This window comes from Aphelocoma coerulescens, chromosome 1A (genome assembly GCF_041296385.1).
Source record: "Aphelocoma coerulescens isolate FSJ_1873_10779 chromosome 1A, UR_Acoe_1.0, whole genome shotgun sequence".
Taxonomy (NCBI): Eukaryota; Metazoa; Chordata; class Aves; order Passeriformes; family Corvidae; genus Aphelocoma; species Aphelocoma coerulescens.
The window spans coordinates 7,284,498-7,303,721 of record NC_091014.1 but is presented as its reverse complement, the minus strand read 5'-3'; the positions used below and the strand labels follow the sequence as shown (position 1 = coordinate 7,303,721).

At 42.8% G+C, this 19,224-nt stretch overlaps 1 protein-coding gene across 2 annotated transcripts; it reads right to left on the bottom strand.

Annotated features, from left to right (window-relative positions):
* Nucleotides 1-56: 56 nt before the first annotated feature.
* On the bottom strand, nt 57-16,472 carry OPTN (optineurin). 2 transcript variants are annotated; one of them, XM_069034963.1, is made up of 14 exons: nt 16,408-16,472; nt 15,578-15,754; nt 13,697-13,899; nt 11,386-11,541; nt 10,305-10,381; nt 8,114-8,248; nt 6,907-6,988; nt 5,508-5,623; nt 4,699-4,848; nt 3,632-3,725; nt 2,812-2,970; nt 1,994-2,124; nt 1,169-1,248; nt 57-1,008 (listed from the first exon to the last, which is right to left on the bottom strand). In XM_069034963.1, exons 2-14 carry the CDS (start codon nt 15,741-15,743, stop codon nt 887-889), a joined length of 1,671 nt encoding a protein of 556 aa, XP_068891064.1. In that variant the 5' UTR covers nt 15,744-15,754; nt 16,408-16,472; the 3' UTR covers nt 57-886. The 2 variants fall into 2 exon arrangements, with proteins under 2 accessions (XP_068891064.1, XP_068891075.1); XM_069034974.1 differs by having other exon boundaries at nt 8,114-8,245.
* Nucleotides 16,473-19,224: the final 2,752 nt, after the last annotated feature.

Genomic DNA, 19,224 nt, shown 5'->3' with positions numbered 1-19,224 from the left:
TCAGACATAGGAATTTTCAATCCTGTTTCAGTCTCCCAAGTATTCACAGGCATAGATAAATTTATAATTGTAATAGATTTATTTTGATATGTGAAAATCCACTATACTCTTTTTAAATTAGGTTACATCCATCTCAGTGCTTTCTACCACAATACTGTACAAGTTCAAATGCTTTTATTATAATAAAGAAAAATTAAGACAACATCATAAAAATTAACAGTTCTATAAAACCAAGTGACTTGAGAATACCAGGAGCTACATATATCAGACCTAGCTGATCCATTTTAAACCTTACCCACATCTGGCTAAAGCAAGAAGTTACATAAGCCATCAAAAATTTAACATCAGATTAGTATGGTCACAAGGGCAGCAATAAAATGGCCATCTGGAGGAAGAGCAGGGCTCACTTCAAATGTTCGATGAATACAGCACTATTCCATTTTGCTGAAAGCTTCTCAAACAGCTTTTTCATGTATTAATTTCCTGGTATATAGTGTATGAGAGATGAAGTATTTACAGTCTCACAGTACTTTGAGTTGATCAGCAAATATCTCATCTCTCCTCCGACTTCAGTGATTGCAGGGCAGCCATAGAGCAGAGCACTTCAGGGGAATGTTCCTGAAAGGTTTCATAGCAGCAGACACACTGCGAGTTCTGTAGCATATCCATGTTGTTAATCTATGAAAACGCCTTCCCTAAAGCAGATTACAACAAAATTAGTGACTACAGGGCAGGGGAAGAATAACTCTTTTCCCACTGGATTAATGAGAAAACCCCCGAAAAACTCCTTCACAGGACATAAGAGCTGAGCATTGTTTGAGAAAGAAAGAAACCCAAAGTGTTTGGCAGGTGAAATTCCAGAAGCTGAAGAATTGGAGGGCATCACTCAGTTAATGCAGTCCATAACATGAATCTGCAGAGTGTCCAAATCAGGTAGAATTTCTTCACATTTAGGACATGAATAAACTGAAATATTCTGCTGCTCTTGCCAGTCTTGACTATTGGTTCCTGCAAGCAGAGAAGATGAATGATTATCTGTTGTATTACCTGATTTTGCTCTCTGCAGCCACCCAGCTGCCAGAATAGCCAGAGGGAAGCTGCCTGCAGCCAAGCAAAGCTGGTTTAACCTGAACCTGACCCCGAGAGCTGGAGAAGGTGCTTGCAGTACCTCTTTGGACAAGGTGAGGCGAGTGCTCCCGATCTGGCATCCTGGCTCCGTGGCGACTCTGCATCTCTGCCAGAGAGGTTCTGTGGAGAATAAACAAGTCAAGGGCTCTGAAAACAGACTCCTGTCAACTGGTCATGCATTTAGTTCACAACTGATGCTCAGAAAGAGGACCTAGAAATGCCACTGCTTTGTGAGATCATGCCAGAGGCCTGCTGAAATCAGAGTCATGCAACTGACACCAGCAGCAGGATTTGGGCAGCCACACACCTAGGGATCTAGGGCACACTTGTCTGGAAAGCTCCAAGGACTCTCAGCTGTTCAGGGAAAACTGCAAATTTGTTTAAAGTAGAAAAGCAAGTTATACCGGAAAAAGGGCTTAGTGTACAGTTAATGTGAAATGTAACTTGATTCAACGACCACAGTACTCAGAACTGTGTACTCACCACTGCCTCCTGCAGAAGCAGCAGATATCCCTGGCACACAAGCAGCAAGATTAGCTGCAGATTCACTGCTAAAATTGATGCCAGAACCCAAAGAAACTCACATGGATCAAAAGGGAGAATTTACCAAGCATGAATCATCCCAAATGAAAGCTTACTAAGGCGCCCAACTAAGAACTAATACACTTTACAGAGATTCTACCAGAAAATTAAAGTGAGAAGTCAGCCAATTCACTTTTTTCCTCCTTTTAAATTCAAATTATGCAAGAAATGTAGGAAAAGTTATTTGCTTTTCTACTGAGATGCTCGCAAGGCAGTGTTGGTCAACTCCAATAGAGAGAGTAACAGGACAGTGCAAAGGCAGTTCAGCAAAGTCTGTTCTCACCGGCTAAGATCCTCAAGGTTTTGCTGTTCTTTTAGCAGGTATGCCAGCTGGACAGCCAACTGCTCCTTCTCCTCATGGATCTTCTCTCTCGCTGCCCTCTCAGCATGGAAATCAGAACAGTAAACCTCCATCTGATCAGAGAAATGAAATCAGGCTGAAAATTTGTAACTTTGACTGAAGCATTTTCATATATTACATGTCAAAATTACAAATCTGTATGATAACCTGCATCTACTCAAAACACCCACACACTGCAAAGCCAAGACCTGCACTTCTCACAAGGTGAAGGAGACCTAATTGTTTCTGGACTCTGTAAAAGGTACTCCGAGTGTCTTACCTGGGACACAGCTATTGCCCCTGCTGTACAGAAATAGAAACGAGGCACAGACAAGCAGTGAGGAGGTGACTTGACTGATTACACTGATAAATCTGTGGCTCAGATAGTGGAAGCAGGCCAAGATGCCAGTTCTGTGCCTTAAATGTGAGGCAAACCCTATTTAGTCACTTAACACATGCTGGTTTGAGTAAAATCATCCCTAAAACATACGCAGTGATTCTTAAGCCAGTGGTTCTAAATACACACCTACTCCCAATTTCTGTTTGTTGTGCCAGACTCCAGCATACACAGCTCCTCCTACAGAGCCCAAGAATATAGTGGGTAAAGGCTCTGCAGGGATCTGCAAGGCAAGCCAAGTAAGGGGAATCATGCTTTGAAGTTGAGAAAATGTATTCAGTATTCCAGAGTGAGCCATTAAATACTTCCTGGTTTCTGAATACTGGATCGGGGAAGTAGCCAGTTTGTGAAGAAGAGCTGATACCTGAGCACGGAGCACAGACATAGTTTCAAGGTCCTCCTCTTGCTTAGCAATTAGCTGCTTCATTTCATCTATCTGGAGCTGCTTTGCAGCAAGGGCTTGTTCTGCCAACTCCACCTTTGCTGTCAGTTGTTCCACCACATCTTTATCCACTTTGTCCAGCTGCAAAGAAGAACTGTGATTATGAGATGAACTCCAAATACGACCCTCCTCAAAGTGAATGTTTGCTTCTTACTCCTCCTGTCCTTGGAAAAGGTTCCAATTTTGGTCACCAAAGGAGCTTGGACTAATACAGCAGTGGTGACTGATATTTTACCTTAAAGATTAGTTTTGAGCTTTCAAACTACATTGTATCAAGTTAAAAGACAACTCCCTAGTGGACATTGTAAAAGATGTTTTCCTAGTTTCTGAAATTACACAGAACAATCTGGCACTTCCATGGTGGTTCAGTTATTAACAAGACTTCATTGTGGCAGGCATTCTATTTAAGAATACAAAAATGTTTATATATTTACCACAATTTTATAAATGATGCTGCAGGAACACTGATGTGTCTATCACTTCTGTCTAAGCACTGGACTCTATGCTGAACTGCAGATTAGACCTTAGCCAGAAGACACCATGGAAGGACTGATGTGTGAATAAAGTTCTCTGTAACTGACAGCACAGGATCTATGTTTATTAGAGCAGTGCTGCTATGTTGCATGTTATTATGTAGAAGGGATGACAATGGTTTCCTGCCCAAATTTGATCCTAGAGATGTTCTCCCATCCCTTCCCGCTCACCCCTAATTAGTTACGATTTCTTCTTGTGATGAGTTTACCTCTTTGAGTTTCATTTCATCAATTTTTTTCATTGCCTCAGTGAGTTGTGGAAGGAGTTTGCTATATGAATCCTGGAGGTTATTGTATCTTGCCCTGTTTATGACAAGAAAAGAGATGAAGGTTTGAAACAATTCTTTGAAATCTAAATAATCTTAGAACTTTAAAAAAAGCCACTACCAGCTTCTTGCAAATCAATTTGCATTTCTGGTGAGAAAAAGTCATGCTCCATTTCTCAACATCTCTCTTGCAATGAGTTGTGTGCTGCTCTATCCATGGATTGAGTAACAATGAATGTCCTTACTGATCGTCTGCATTTCATATTGAAGAATCCATTACTCAGTATTTTTATATGAAGCTCACAAATTCTGTTAAAAATGTAACACCCCTCTTAGGAAGACATCCAAGTCTTGACTCAGACTTCAAGTAAAGGCGAATTCATCAGAAGAACAAGACACAGACTCCAAAGATAACAAGCAGCTTCTGCAGCAGCTGAAGATGTGTCCTTCAGGAAGTTCAACCTCTCTGAACAGCTTGGACCAACATTTTCACACTCCTTACATGGACTACACATGAAAGGGAGCAGGGAGCCAAAGCAAACAGCCTCTCTTTACCTCAGCTTCACCACACACTTGACACTCCTAGTGCAAACATATTGTAGGGATTGCAGACCTCTTCATTAATGTCACTTTCCCAGCACTGTCACCACCTGACTTGTCCCTGCCCTCCAGGATGTGTCCGCATTTACCCCTGCTAGTCAGTGGCACAGCTGTTGTCACTTCTCTGTTTCCTCCACTTGTATGTTACACCCAGCTCTATTCCACCTTTGACTTTATGATTAAAGGAAGATATAAGTCAGAGTTGACAGCTCAAGTATTCCTAAGTGAGAGGTTCAGTAGATGAAATAATACAGACTTCTACTTCATAGTCTACAAACATAACATAGTTTCAAAGGGTGCAGGACACAAAAGTAGTACTTCAGATTCAATTCCCCTTTGACCAGATTCCCTTGGACTTCGCTTCCTCACTGACAATACCTCCCTGGAATACAAAACCAAGTCATACTCACTTTTCTTCATGTGTCTTGGCTTGTTCCAGCTTGACCTCTGCCTGCATGCTCTCCACTTGAAGTTCCAGCTTCTTGATGGTGTATATTAGCTGCTGCTTCTCCTCCAATTCCGATGCAGCAGCCAAGCTTTTCCTTTCCAGTACCTGGCACCTGACAGAATAGGAAAAAAAGGTTGATCTCTCTTGTTCACCCTCTCCTGATAGATTCTGCCCACTAGGCATATAGTAAAAAGAGTACGTGTGGTCCACTTTAAAGGCTTATTTTGATGAAGAACACAGAAAGACAAAAATCAGTCTGTACACAACCATCAGAAAGCACAGCTACCGAAACCAACACTTACTTTCTTATTATTATGAATCTCAAAGAACTGGAATTTGACAGGAAACTAAGCAAAAAAAGTGAGGGTCTTTTATAACCTACATAACTTCCTTCAAAAGCCCAGACAGCTCAAGTGAAAAGGTCATAACCCGTTCCCTTGGCTTTTTTCCCTAAAGCCAGAATAAAGATTGGTTCTAGGAAGGAGAACACAGAAAAGATTTGCCTTTACATCATGAAAGGTTAAAACCCGAATCTTGTAATTCAAGGCACTGTGGTTCTATTTGTAGAACTAGGTTGGCAGCTCAGATTTTCTGACAATTGCTGTATTTCTGCATCTCTCCACTTCAAAGAAGGAGCATTCTTTTACAGCACTTCTACGAAACAGTTGTTTAAGCTGATACTTGTAGAGCTGGTGAGTCTCCCCAGGTGGGAGTTGCCATGCAAGGATGTACTGGGTGTCATAACAGAACTTTTGCTCTTCGGAGCCTTACTTTTCTTGAAGTTTCTTCTGAATCAATTCTGCTTCTTTTAACTTCTCATGGGCTTCCTGGAGCTCTTTAAACAGAGCACAAACTTGCAGGTTCAGCGTTTCTACTTCACTGCCAACCTTTTAAAGAAAAATAATGAAAATTACATATGGACAATTCAAGATAGTAAAGCTGCAGGCTAAGAAAGATAAGCAGGAAGTGTTACTCTTTATCCAAAGAAAACAGCCTAAGCCAGTCTGCACAGTTCCACTCTACACTCAGTAATAAGGTCTCATCTACAAGGCTTTACAATTATTCCACACTGCCCCCCCATACTGTCCCACTAAAGACCTGCATTTTACCACAGGGGCAGGTAACATGAGTTCTGCTGACAACAGCCTCGGGAGAAACCCAACAGTGTAGATGGAAACGGCTGCCAGCACAAGCACAAGTGCTGACCTCAGTATCAGCACTTCAGTGAGGAGTTTTGGGCTCAGGGTGTAACTCAGGCAAAGTTGAGATAAGAGCACAGGAAAGCATTAATTAACTGAGTCTTCATCTGCTATCCCCAGGAAGGGCATCTCTTGGCCCAGCTGCAGACTGGTCTTGTTTAACCAATCCAGCTCTGCCCTGAAACGCTTGCCCTGACCTTCAGAAGGGCACAGGTCTCCAACAGGTCCCATAGCATATTTCCACGTCCCATGCAGCACTTCAGAAACCCATACACCTCACATACAGGCACTCTTCGTTGCCTGTATTATGCAGTTGCACTGAACCAACAAGGATCTCCAAGGCTATGGGATTGTGTGCTCATCTCACACAGAAGTTTACAGCTGCAAGCACAGAAGTTTAAGCATCTGACTGGAACTGAATCCCAACCACAGCATTCTTTCAAACTCTTAACTGAAAACATCAGGACTAAGTTTTTGCCTGGAACTGTGTCTCAATCCAAGATAATTATGCCCTGCCATTGTAATCCCACTAAAAAAATGAACAAACCTAAAGCAGGTGCCATATGAGCTCCACATTTAAAGTCTGTTTTACAGTATGCTGCCTCTGGATTCTGATCCAAAAGCTGACCTAGGCAGCAGTGAGGAAATTCACCCAGTCTAGATGATTTCTGGAGGTAGAAATTACTGTATTTCTCTCTGTTTACTGGGCATGGGCAGGGCAATGAGGCATAACTGCAATTATGCCAAGTCTCCCTAATACTTGGCCACCAACCCCACCCCTTTGTAGTGGCTGGTGTAATTTGGAACCATCTCTAAGATACATAGTGGAGAGTTCAACGTTCACTTCCATTTCCTGTGCAGGGCAACTGCCCCTTGCTCCATGAGTGCAAGAGGAAATCTAGACCCTGAGGTTGCTGACCCCAACAAGTCAGCTGTGTGCTGTTACATCTTGGCTGCGGACAGGTACTTACAGCTTCTGAACTCTCTTCTTCCTGTTCAGTTTGTGTCCCACTCTCCAGGCAGCTTCTGGTTTCCTTCTCCAGCTTTGACAGTCTGGAAAACAGAAGGAGCCAATAATGATGGATTTGGCTTATGTTTCAGGTGAGATCATGACTATGCAAGGATTTCATGCAAGTGATGTACTCTCTCTGTAACATGAGAGCCACAAAAAAGCACAAGGCAGAATGGAAAGCACAGACATGCAGAAAGACCTGCACAATCATGGGGGTTCTTGACGAACACAGGACACTGTGTACATTTAATTAAAATGAATGTGTAAGTCTGCAGGTGTGGTGAAGGTCATGACATTCAGTCCAAAGGGACTGATCTTTGGTACAGTCCAAAACTGCCAGCTCTTTGGAAATAGGTCAGTCTGTTCACTGAATCCAGTGATTAATATTGCCTCTGGTTTTCAGTGGTATTTTCAGGGGCTGAAGTTTCTAAAAATTGTTTGGTTATGGCTCATTACCTCTTCTAGGAAGACCACATAGAAGCAATTACTGTGACACCAACCTTTCATAGTAGATAATGTCCAGGAAGTCTTATTTTGTCTCTGTGGAGTGGGGATCTGGAACTGCTTGAGGAATTTACCCCTCCTGAACAGTCATGCTGATTTATATCCACAGAACTGAGCTGAGACAGACCCTCATGCAGGTCTCACTGTGAAAAATCTCTCTTAGACAAGTTTGGAATGAAACTTATTTTATACATTTCTAAGGAGCATTTGTAAGCTCACATACTGCTAAATGTAGCCTGCCAATATAATGAAGAGGACTTAATCCTGTTTTAGACACAGTGATTTGGTTAAGGCCCCACACAGAGATGATTCATACAAAACCAAACAACTGTGGAGGAGTGAATGGAGAGAACACCCTCAACTAGTCATCGTATCTTTCTGAATAACCTGGGGATAGTTCAAACCCAAGGGGAAATGGGCAATTTGCCTTGATCTGTGGTGCTTCAGGGAATCAAAATAAACTCTCTTTTGCCCATGGAAGAGAACCTGTGGTTTATCCCTATAAGGACAACCACAAAATGTTACTACAGCTTAGTGCTCAGGAATTTCCCCATCCAAATCACACTGATATTTCAGCTCGTTGCTGATCATTCAGAGACTTGGTAACTGGAGCAGCCCTGAAAGAAAACAGCTCCAAATGTTACAGTGCACCTACTTCATACCTCTCTTTGTGATCCTGCAGTTCCTTCTCAAGTTTTTCCCTCTTCTGAGTTTCATTTCTAAGGCAGCAGAGCAGCTGGCTCACAGTTAGCTCCTCAGACTCCAAATTCTTAGATTCATCAGCAGATTTGCTCCTGCTTCAAACCAAACCAGATGTAAATAAAAACAGCTACCCCTTTAGCAGAGCACTCCATTAACCCTAATGCTGGGATCCAGTCTGAGAGGCCACCATTTCACACATTGCTGAAAACCAATGCTCTGAGCAAACAGCTTATTCCCAATTCCCAAAAGCCAAGACCAGTAGCCACAGCCTCTCTGTGTGCAAATGAAGGGCTCAGGCAATCCCCTTCCAGCTGGGGGAACAATTTAGCACTTAAGCAAGGAAAGCAAAAGCAGTCATGACAATACAAAATCCAATGCACTAATTCTGACCTATTTTGCAGCCCTTTCTGCAAAGTGCTGCTGTCTGTTCCTACAAACATTTTTTTTGCAATAAAACATGGAACATTTCTTATCTCTGCCTCGCTCCTTTACAGGAAAAGAAAGCATATCCTACTAAAAATGGTCATCAGAAATCACTTTCTTTTTCAGAAAAAATCTCTTTAATGTTTCACTCTCCTCACATTCTACAGCTCTTCTCAAAATCATATTATGCTACTGTAAAGTGAACCAGAACAAATACAAAGCTCCTAAAAATAGGGTAAGTGATAAACTACTGTATTCCATTACCTCCATTTTTATGGCCATCTAGACAGAAAGTCAAAATCCCCAAACTATATGGAAGATAGGCAAGTTATACTATACATTTCAGAGTCTCAGCTGTAAAACAGCAGGTGTTAAAAACTTTGCTTTTGTAGTACAGAAAACAAAGCAAAGCTTTCAGTGTGCTCCTGAAAACTAGAAGCCTCTGGTGAGCAAAATTCAATACCCAAAAGACAGTGTTCAGCCAGGATATTTTAAGTAAATAACTTTTATCAGGGGATTTTTAGTGTAGTTCTACCCTTACAGAAATAAATCCATCTTGAGTGGATCACATTTCTTTGAACCTGTTAACAGCACCCGTCTAAAGTTTCAGTGCTGGACAAAGACACGTGGTGACACTGGAAATATTTTAAGAGGTACGTATGCCCCCTGTTCTTGTAGATATGGCCCAGATTCTCCTCCAAAGGTAAATAAGTCGCACAGGGAATGTCTTCTCATAATCAGTGTTCTCACAAGCCACAACTAACAACAAGCTTAATACTTGCAGCCCAGTCTGTGGTTAGCAACTCTCTCAGTTTCATCCACAACTATAATGCTTTTTTTTCTCTCCTCTTTCAACTTCTTAACTGCATGCTGAAGGACAAGTTTCTATGATATTACATTGAAACACTGTTCTCCCTTGCAGTGACAACTTGTACATGGAGCACAGCTTTCTGGCTTGCTATGTCCTTAGCATTTTCCATATCCTTCCCTTTCAAAAGCAAAGGCACAGAGTAAATAAGAGTTCAGCCAAAACCACCTAGCTGCTAAATTGGGCAGTACCCAAAATGGAAAGTTTAACAGTATCAGCTGTCTATGTCCACGAGGAGTAAAGGTTCAGCCAGGGGCAAGAAAGTCCCTTGTGTCCTAGAGCTGATGTAAAGATCAAATTTTGAGAAGTAACCTGAACAGAATGCTGGTATCTTAAACCCAGTGACCTGAAAAGCAAGGACTATATTATTGCACTGTGTGTCTACCCCATCATAGATACACTTCATACCAACCCCACACAAACAGGGTCAGATCTGAAACACTACAAGACCTCTAACTCTTACCAACATCAATATAATTCGGTAGAGGACAGATACTCTATTAGATGGTCTCCAATGATTAGGAAGGAAGAAGTCCCTGCAACATCTATCTTTGTCTTTTCTGTTTGGACTCCCTTAAAAGCCTGAAGAGTTGGCAAGTCAGAATGTCCATAAATGCCTGGCCAACTGACCAGAATATGCACTCCCTCTTGTCAGCTAGTAAAAATTGGAAGGAAAAATGTCAGAGAGCTGAGGGTCTTACCACATGCTAGGAAGGTAGAGCTACTGCAATGGAGGGGTACAAAGCCAAAGAAAAAGAGGATTTTCCAGTGCATTCCTCATAGAAAGAAGTCTCCTTACATTGAAAACAAAACCCGAGGCAAAAGTCTGAATCACACACATCACACAAGAACCTACGTACATGTAGACAGCATCATTACTGGGCATTTCACCACTATTCTCTTGATGTTCCTTTGCAGTTCTATTTATTTCCCCTTCCTAGGAGAGAAAAAACCACGATTAGCTTGGTATTTGTACTAAGCAGGACAGAGTTTTATTTATTTGAGTTAAGGAATGAAGAAAAACAGGGAGAATTGCTATCATGGCAGTATAGATAAATAAAAAACTCCTACAGATCATCTTCATGTTTGGAAATTCTTGATTTAAATACTTCCTGTATCTCTTCCAGCTTGATCAGAGAAGAGGAACAACAATGAGAATTCCCCTTCTCCATTCATCAGCAACTTCCACAGCCACTCTCTCCTGTGAGGATGACTGGGCACCACACAGCAAGTCAATGGCACTGCAAGTGACTTTCAATATAAGCCTAGAAATCAGTCTCCCACCTCCTAAAAGAACCACTCTTCTTTCCCACTGCAAACCCCACTCCTTGATCTTTGTAGCCCAAAGGAGAATCCTTCTAGCAAAAAAAAAAAGAATGCACCCCTGAGTTTTATCTGACAACTCCAAAGAAGTTTTAATTAAATTATTTTAATTTCTTGTTTACTTTCCAGAGAGGATATGGGGGATAGAACGATAGCAGAGGCCTGCATTTTCACATTTCAGTTCGCCTGTGAAGATTTTCCAGATACAAGAGCTGTAAAAGAAGTACATATTTTTGCCTCTGGGGAATACTCTATAGAGTTTTGCATTTAATTTTGTTTGCCTGCATCTCTACCTATCTGTCAGTAGGAAGTAAGCCCCATTCTCAAAAGAAAATACCCCTTGTCTATGCACAGGTGCTGCCCCTTAACAAAACATAGCCCTGATGTTCCCAGAAATTCCAACTAAGAAAAAACTTAACATTTTTAACTAGTGCAATAGAGACTACCTATGAAATTAATTTACTTAGAGCTTTAAAGAGGAAGGGCAAAAATTAATTCCAAGTCATTTACCACTACATTTTGTAATACACAAGTGCTCCACAGCAGGTAGTGTAAGAGACCAAAGAATCACAAAACCTGGCTGCAGGTTACTGTATTTCTTTTATTCCCTATACTTACGTTCATCCCAATCTCCACAAAGGAATCCTCTGCTGAGATGTTCAGCTTGACCTGCAGCTCTGAAATGATGGCAAGCAGATCTGCCTTCTCAGCCTGGAGCCGCTGCACCTGGGACTTCAGCTGCCTCACTTCCTTCTCAGGAGCCATGCAGCCCTCCTGGGATAAACACACCCCACATTAGCCAACCAAAAGGCAACACCAGCCAAGGAGCACAGAACCTGAACACAACAGTGTCCTACATCCCTTCTTTTCTGTTCAGGCTTGCCTGGGAAAACCCACTGTACAGACCTCTAAACTGTGTTTTGGTTCACTCAACAGCAAGAAGTCTAAACTGTGAAACCAAGTTAATCAAACACTGGGGATCATGCTGCTGGAAAACATGGGACTGGTTCTCTCAATGCACAGATAATTAGGATGTAAATTTTTCCCTAAATCTATACCCTTTGCTACCACATAGGGTATCAGCCAACCTCCATAATTATTGCATTTTTTCACCCATATCCCTATTTTCCCAAATCTAACTAAGATTCAAGGGAGAAAAGACCAGTGGGCAGCCCCATTCTTAGCCTTTCCCCACCATGTAACTTCTTTATACCCCATTTCCATGTATAAGTCTCCTCAATTCCCTGACTTTCACACAAAGTCCTAGATCCCTTCTACAAAGTCTCTGTTCCTCACAGATTCTCCCACACTTCTCTCCTTCCAATCATGACCATCTCCTTTGCCTTCTGCCTGTTCCCTTTCTCTAGGATACTCAAAACCCTCTCTTAAGCTTCTACATAACCAGCAGGACTCATTTTTCCCTCTCATTTAAATGCCGCTCCCCATTATGAAACTTTCCCTGTGAGTTTGTTTCTTCCTCATTTTGTAATCTGATCCTTCCACCTCCTGATAATGCCTTTATTACACCACATACCATCAATGCAAATTCTGGAGAATTCCTGGAGTCTGAATTACATTCTAAGCTATGATTATGCCGAATCTCCAAATTATCTCTATGCTGACAGTGTCTCTCATCCCACAATGGCACTCTCCCTCTCTGACCTCCTGCTCCCTCTGATTTTGTGCTTATACTGTAAGAGCATGCATTTAGAGTCAGTTCCAGTGAAAGAGAGAGATTTTAGATTTCTCAAGCAGGCTGGAAAACTCTGGCAACAGCATACTTCAGACATTCGAAGTGCAAGAAGTTCTACAACAGGTAGAAGGATTATAAATCCTCTACTTTTCCTTAAAAAAAAATAATTCCAGATTTATGAAATTCTGAATGATTTATGAAATCCTGAATTTTCCTGACAATCCTGAAACATAACTTTCAGTCTGTAAAGATTGTGTAAGTAATACTTACACAATCCCACTATTTAAATGTGACTTTCCTCCCCCTTGCATCTTCTGAGTTTATTGGCCAATTTTGATTTACATGCTGAAACATTTCTTACCGAGTTCCATAAAACAGTCAGGAGAGGAAAGGATAGTTTATTAGTGACTCTGTTGAGAAAAATGTTAATATACTCATCCTTCATCAGACAACAGAGAATCCACATGTGTCCTGGAGGTACCGGACACCAGAATGCATCAGTTTGGCTCTGCATGGAACTTCTTGTTAAGTAACTTTTCACATGACCATGTGGAACACAAAGCAGGTTTTGTTTTGATCGGCTTTGCCCACAGACGCCTTCAGTACCACCTGCAAAATGTTGCCTGGCTACTGTGCAACCACCTGCAACATTAGAAATTACGTGTAACAGAGCCAAAGGCAGGACACAGAGAGAAAGCTCAGTCAGACTCTAATGGAGTAGCAGAAGCACAGATCTAATCTGACCTCAGACTTCATAAAAGAAGACTGATATAATAAAAATAGATGGCACATAATTTTTTTTTTGCTTGTTTATGTGTCAACTTCTCCCTGGAAACATGCTCTTGGAAACACAATACAAAGCAATTAAATGATCGTGAGAGACAGATAATCTAACAAGCAAAGGGAAGGATAAAGTCAAGAGATATCCAAGAATAAATGAAAAATCAGCAAGAAATGCTAATTCTTATTTATTAGGTAAAAAAGTTTAATTATTATTGTTTATTAAAAGTTAATGAAAATGTAAATTATCTCATAATTTTCTGTTACTAGACTTTGAAAGGCCTCACTTTTTAGAGTAAGTCAGGTCAAGACTACTTGTCAGAGCTAAGGATAAAAATGAAGATGTTAACAAATCTCCAAACCTTTCAGTGTGATGAATCCTAGAATCATAGAACAGACTGAATGCTCCAGACTTTCAATTCAAAAGCATGTCAATCTAACCAATTCCTTATTTACCATTTCAGCTCCTTCTTCTCTTTCCTTTAAGCTCTGAAGTTGCTGCTGTAGCTGTTCATTTTCAATGCACTTGGCCTGCAAGCACTGCTTTGCCTCCTTAAACTTTAACTCATAAAATTCTCGTTCTTCTTTCTGCTTCTCTCTCCAGGTGGAAAGTTCCTCATAACGGTCCTTCATAGCTTGGTTGTGCAACTTCATGGCTTCTAAATGGTAGTGAGACACAAGACATTGAATCACATTAATACTGTCCATGAAACAGCAGATTTCCACTACACTGAGCTCAGCATTCTTCAGTATCAAACGGGTTGGCAATAATTGGGTATGAAATGTGAGCCTCTGTCTGGCGTACCTTAAATACCAAGCCAAAACTAAACTTATCATAGTCCCTTAGCACTATAATAAATAGCTTTAAATTCAGTGCTGAGATCACATGCCCACACTCACTGGCTTCTTGACTTTTTCCTAAACCAAGAAGTCAAAAGGATTGTTCACAAGAGGTATTTGGTATCTTGCTGTGTGTGGTATTTACATGATCAGCCCAAATGAAACTGCTGAATTGAGCTTCTGAAACTACTCAGACTTGGCAGGGAAAACATCCTAGACTGGTAAATTACTGCCTGGAAACAGATACACATGCTATCAAATCAAATGTCTCAACTATTCCCAACAATGCCCTCCTCCAACATTTGGTTAAGATTCAATTGCAAGCACGGAAAAAATATACCAAGCAACTTACAGCCAAGTCAGTTCCCTGTATGTAACAGTGTGAAACAGTATCAGCCTTACTATTGCAAAATGCTTACAAGATTTTTAAGCAGAGTCATTGAAATTATTTTATACATGCTTTTTTTAAAGTAAACAACTCAAAGCTGGTTGCTTAAAAATCCTTCATACTTGTATTTTCCAGTAACTTCCATTATGTCCTGATGTCATCCTATAAACTGCCCATAAATCCTTCAGCTTATGAAAAAAAATGAAGTCTGGAGAATGATTATACAAGTTACGAGTTACAGCAGCTGTAAATATGTCCCAGAACAGTATCTTATATTATATAGACCTTTTTAGCAAAATACCAGAGGTACTTCTACAAACAACTTTCCTGCTAGATACCTACGAGACAGAGAACTTGGACCAGGTCCAAAAATGATTCAGGAAGAATTTAAACACTAGTGTAAAACCACAATACAGCAAATATGTGACTTCATGCTCTGCTGTCATATAAACAGTAAGATACCTCTGTCTTTTACACAGAAAATTCTCAGATCCCCTGGGTTTTGCTCTAACCATTTAAAGAAAAAAATAAGTGATACCTAAATTCCTGGGATCCAGAAACAAATCTATCTCACCTGAAGGACTCAAATCATTAGGGATTCTCAGGGAAAGCTACTGGTTTCTCCCAGATGTACCCTGCCATAACCACCACTCCTTTTTGAAGAATGGAAGGTACAGTACCCACCCCTCCTGATGCTGCTTTGGCAAAATGTTTGTAATGGAGCCAACAGTTCTACAATACAAACCAAAAAAAGCTTTTAGAGGTTGATGAGCGAAAAGACATCACAGGAAGAGATTTTTCACATCACCTTCCTAAAATACACAGTGCTATACTGCTTATATATAAAATTCTAGAGCAAGTAAATCACCCTTACACTGAGCTGTTCTCCCCCTAATCTACTACACCAATTCAATCTGATGTGTGCTACCAAATATCCTATTGATGTGTCTTATCAAACCGGCACTGTCACTTGCAGAGTCGTTTATACAGCGAGTGCTACGCAGCAAGGGCAAATGAGCACAAAATTCATACACATAGGACAAAACACAGAAGCTTCAGAAGAGACTTGGGGCTCTTGCATTTCAAGACCAGCTCACATATGCATTCACCTTTTAACTCATTGTTCTCAGTGATTAATTCTTTCATCTGCTGCAACATCTCTTCTGGGGTGTAGGTGTTAAGGGATGGGGCAGCCATGCTGTCCACTCCATTTTCCATTTTACTCTTGGAATGCTCTCCATTTTCAGCAGGACGGTCCTTCAACTTGCTGGACATCTCTGAAGCAGCTATTACAAGGTTTGCCAAGAGAAAACTCTCAATTTCTTGCCCAATTGTAAAGAAAGCATAATCACACACTCATTAAACACATAAGCCACATGCCTTGTCACAGCACACAGGCACCTTCAATCCCTCTGACCCCGCTACACCAAAGTATCCGTGAGCCTACGTTAATCCCCCATGGGCCTAAACCACATGATCGCCAAGACATCTTTCGGGCCAACCTACCCTTCTCAGCCGCCCATCCCTCTGGGAACGAAACGGGACTCCCGCCTCACCCACTCCCTTCCCAGCCCTGACAGCACACGGGCCCCGCCGTCCGCCCGGCCCTGTCAGCGCCCCGGCGCCGACTTTCACGCCGAGATCCCGTTTCCGCTGATTTTTAACTTTCATTTTCGCTTTCTTGTCCCCTTTTCCCGTTCTCCGGCACACCCCGCTGCGGTGCTGGGGAGGCTACGGCGCCCGCATCCGCTGCTGCCCGGGCACGGCCGCTCCGTCCCTGGGCCACAGCGGCCCCCGGGAGCCACAAAACGGCGTTTCCCCGCCTTGCCCTTCCCTCCCGCAGGCCCACCCCGGATCCGCCGAGTCACCGGGCGAGCCCGGCCATGCCGACCGCCGCCCCCCGCTCTGGGCTGCCCTCAGGAACCCCGTCCCCGCTCACCCCTCACGGCGCGCCCATGGCAGCAGCGGCCCCGCTCAGCTGACGGACGGACTGCCAGCCCTCCCCCGCCGTCCCCGCCTCCGCCACCTCCTCCGCGGGGACTTCCCAGCTCCGCGCCTCCCACCTCCCGGGCACCCAGCGTTCTCGCCCGGCTGCCGCCCTGAGGTTCGCCGGCCCAGCGGCAGCGGAAGCCAAGTGCTCCGTGGAGCAGCAGGGTCGTGTGGGGAGCACTGCCCCTCAGGGGAAAAAATCCTGGGGGTCGATGAGGTTGGAAAAGATCTCTGAGATCTTCGAGTCCAGTTTATGACCGAACACCACCGTGTCAACCAGACCATGCCACTGACTGCCACGTCCAGACTTTCCTTAAAAACCTCCAGGGACGGTGACTCCACCACCTCCCTGGGCAGCCCATTCCAATGTCTAATCACCCCTTCTGTGAAGAAATTCCTTCCAACGTCCAACCTAAGCCTCCCCTGGTGCAGCTGGAGGCCATGTCCTCTCATCCTGCCACTGGTTAGCCAGGAGAAGAGCCCGACCCCCACCTGGCTACACTCTCCTGTCAGGGAGTTGTAGAGAGTGAGGTCACCCTGAGCCTCCTTTTCTCCAGGATGAACAATCCCAGCTCCCTCAGCTGCTCCTTGTAGGACTCACGCTCCAGCCCCTTCCGCAGCTCCACTGCCCTTCTCTGGACCCCTCCAGCACCTCAGTGTCCTTCCTGAACTGAGGGGCCCAGAACTGAGCACAGCACTCGAGGTGTGGCCTCACCACTGCCCAGTACAAGGGGGAGGAATGGCTTCTCCTGGCATGAGGCCTGAAAGACAGGATCAGGAGGTGGGTATGAGGTGAACAAAAGGGAACAATATTGCACAGGGCATTTTAGTGATTTTTGCCACAGGATCAAATCAATTAGGGAGTGGTTTGCCATGCTGTGGGGACATAGTCCATTAATGGCTGTAAAACGATGTGGCTGGATGTGGTATCTGGCCCTGGAAGTCTTTAAATGCCAGATTCCAGGGATGAGGTTAGCTGGGGTTGTTCACCCTGCACAGCCCCAGTGCTTGGTGACTGTGCTTTGCAGGATTCAGGCCTGGGAATACTTCAACTGCCTGTTCTTAAGTAATAAAGCCAACCATGATGTTTTGGTTCCTTCATTTACAATGCGAAAAACTGTAGCCAGTGTAGCTAAAATGTCCGTTTCCAATGTGAAAAATACCAATGTTTCATTAAATAGCCACATGGCTCAAAAATAAGCTCTTTTGATTTGAAAATGCTGTTTTGTCATCTCCTAGGAGATGTGAACTCTCTGTTGTTTAATGAAATCGTGCCTTTCCACGGGCTGGTCTCCCCAGCTGCCCTCCAAGTGCCACAGCCAGGGATTCCCCAGCATGAGGGATAGAAGTAAGGTGCCCATTGGATGGTGGATGGTGGACACTGGCAGGGAGCAGTCCTTCTACAGGTTCAATATTTAAACAGGGTGCAGCTTACAAATCTCCCAAGAAATAAAGCAAGCAAACATTTGGGACCACCTACATGGCAAAGAGTAGGTCTGATAGCAGATTTATGCATGCTGAGCCCACAATCCATGTGCTTTTTGCTTACACTGCTAATGAACAGAGTCTGTCTCCTTGTAGGTACAGTGAGATCTTCTCTGCATGAGGGAGTGTGATCCTGGAATTATTGTCATCTCACATCACTGCGTCTGTGACTGGATGTTAGACAGGAGTGTATGGGAGTTAGAGGAGCAATAAAGAAACCTTCTATGAGAATGAGGAACTGAATTTCTGGCAGCTTGTCATGGCTTTTTATTTGAGCTCTGAGCTAAGTTCTTGCAGACAGTAAGACCTTACTGTGTGTACAGCAAAGAAAATTGAGTTTTACTTGCAGAGGAGTTTAAAGAAATATTTGCTATTTTTTTACACTCCTGATAGCTGTTTGTTCTCTCAATAATCCCAGGTCTGGTTTTAGTACCCAGAATTAATTTTTGGGAACAGATCTTATTTAAGCCACAAATACCCAAGTTTTGGGAGAGCAGTTTAGCTTTTCAGTGTGTGCTTCACTGTCAGTAAGATTTATGTATCTCACAATTCTTTGAAGGGATCCAAATGCAAGAACAGTCCTTGCTTGCAGTTGTAAAATGGAGGTGGGTTGCCTGGAAGCAGAAGTGATATATCTGATTCTAATTGGAAGGAAACACTTTGCTTTTTAAAAGCTGAAGAAAAATTAGAGTCCCTGTAGATATGGAAAGGAGATAAATAACCAAAGAGACCTTGTGAAAAATAAAAATATGAGACAATTTGATTTATTTACATGAAAGAAAAAATGGCGTTTATTTAAGGAAGATTAAAGCGTTTGCATAAAACTCCTGTTGCACATCAGCCTTGTGGGAATACAAGGGATAAAGCAATTGTTTGGACCCACCTGTTTTATTCAGATTTTTTTTCTCCAGTTTCTCATGTGGTGAACCCTTTTGTCCATTCTGCAGGTTACAGGTGACACACAGAAATGAAACGTGTGGGCTCTGTGTAGGAAGAAGATCTGTCTGGCTCTCCTGGTGAATGGTCTGAACTTCTGGGCTGAATTAGAAGTAGCCCATCTATCTGTGCTGTACGGCACAGATAATAAATATTTGAAGGTATGAGGTTTGAAAGTGTCCAGCTTTCCCCAAACCACTCCATAACATTTGTTTGCAAAAATAGACATTGGTCAGCTCTGGGTCTGAGGGCTCAGATGCAGTCAAGTTACTTAAAAAATTTCCTTGTGGCAGCTGAGCCATGGAAACAGTCTTTGTGTACACCCTTACTCCATAGCAAATGTGGG

Excerpts from the sequence above, each read along its gene's own strand:
- OPTN (XM_069034963.1), bottom strand. The coding sequence starts at position 15,743 with ATGTCCAGCAAGTTGAAGGACCGTCCTGCTGAAAATGGAGAGCATTCC. Across the intron at positions 2,125-2,811 it reads TGTCTGTGCTCCGTGCTCAG|ATGGAGGTTTACTGTTCTGA; the intron begins GTATCAGCTCTT and ends TTCTCTGATCAG. Across the intron at positions 1,249-1,993 it reads AACCTTGAGGATCTTAGCCG|AACCTCTCTGGCAGAGATGC; the intron begins GTGAGAACAGAC and ends TATTCTCCACAG.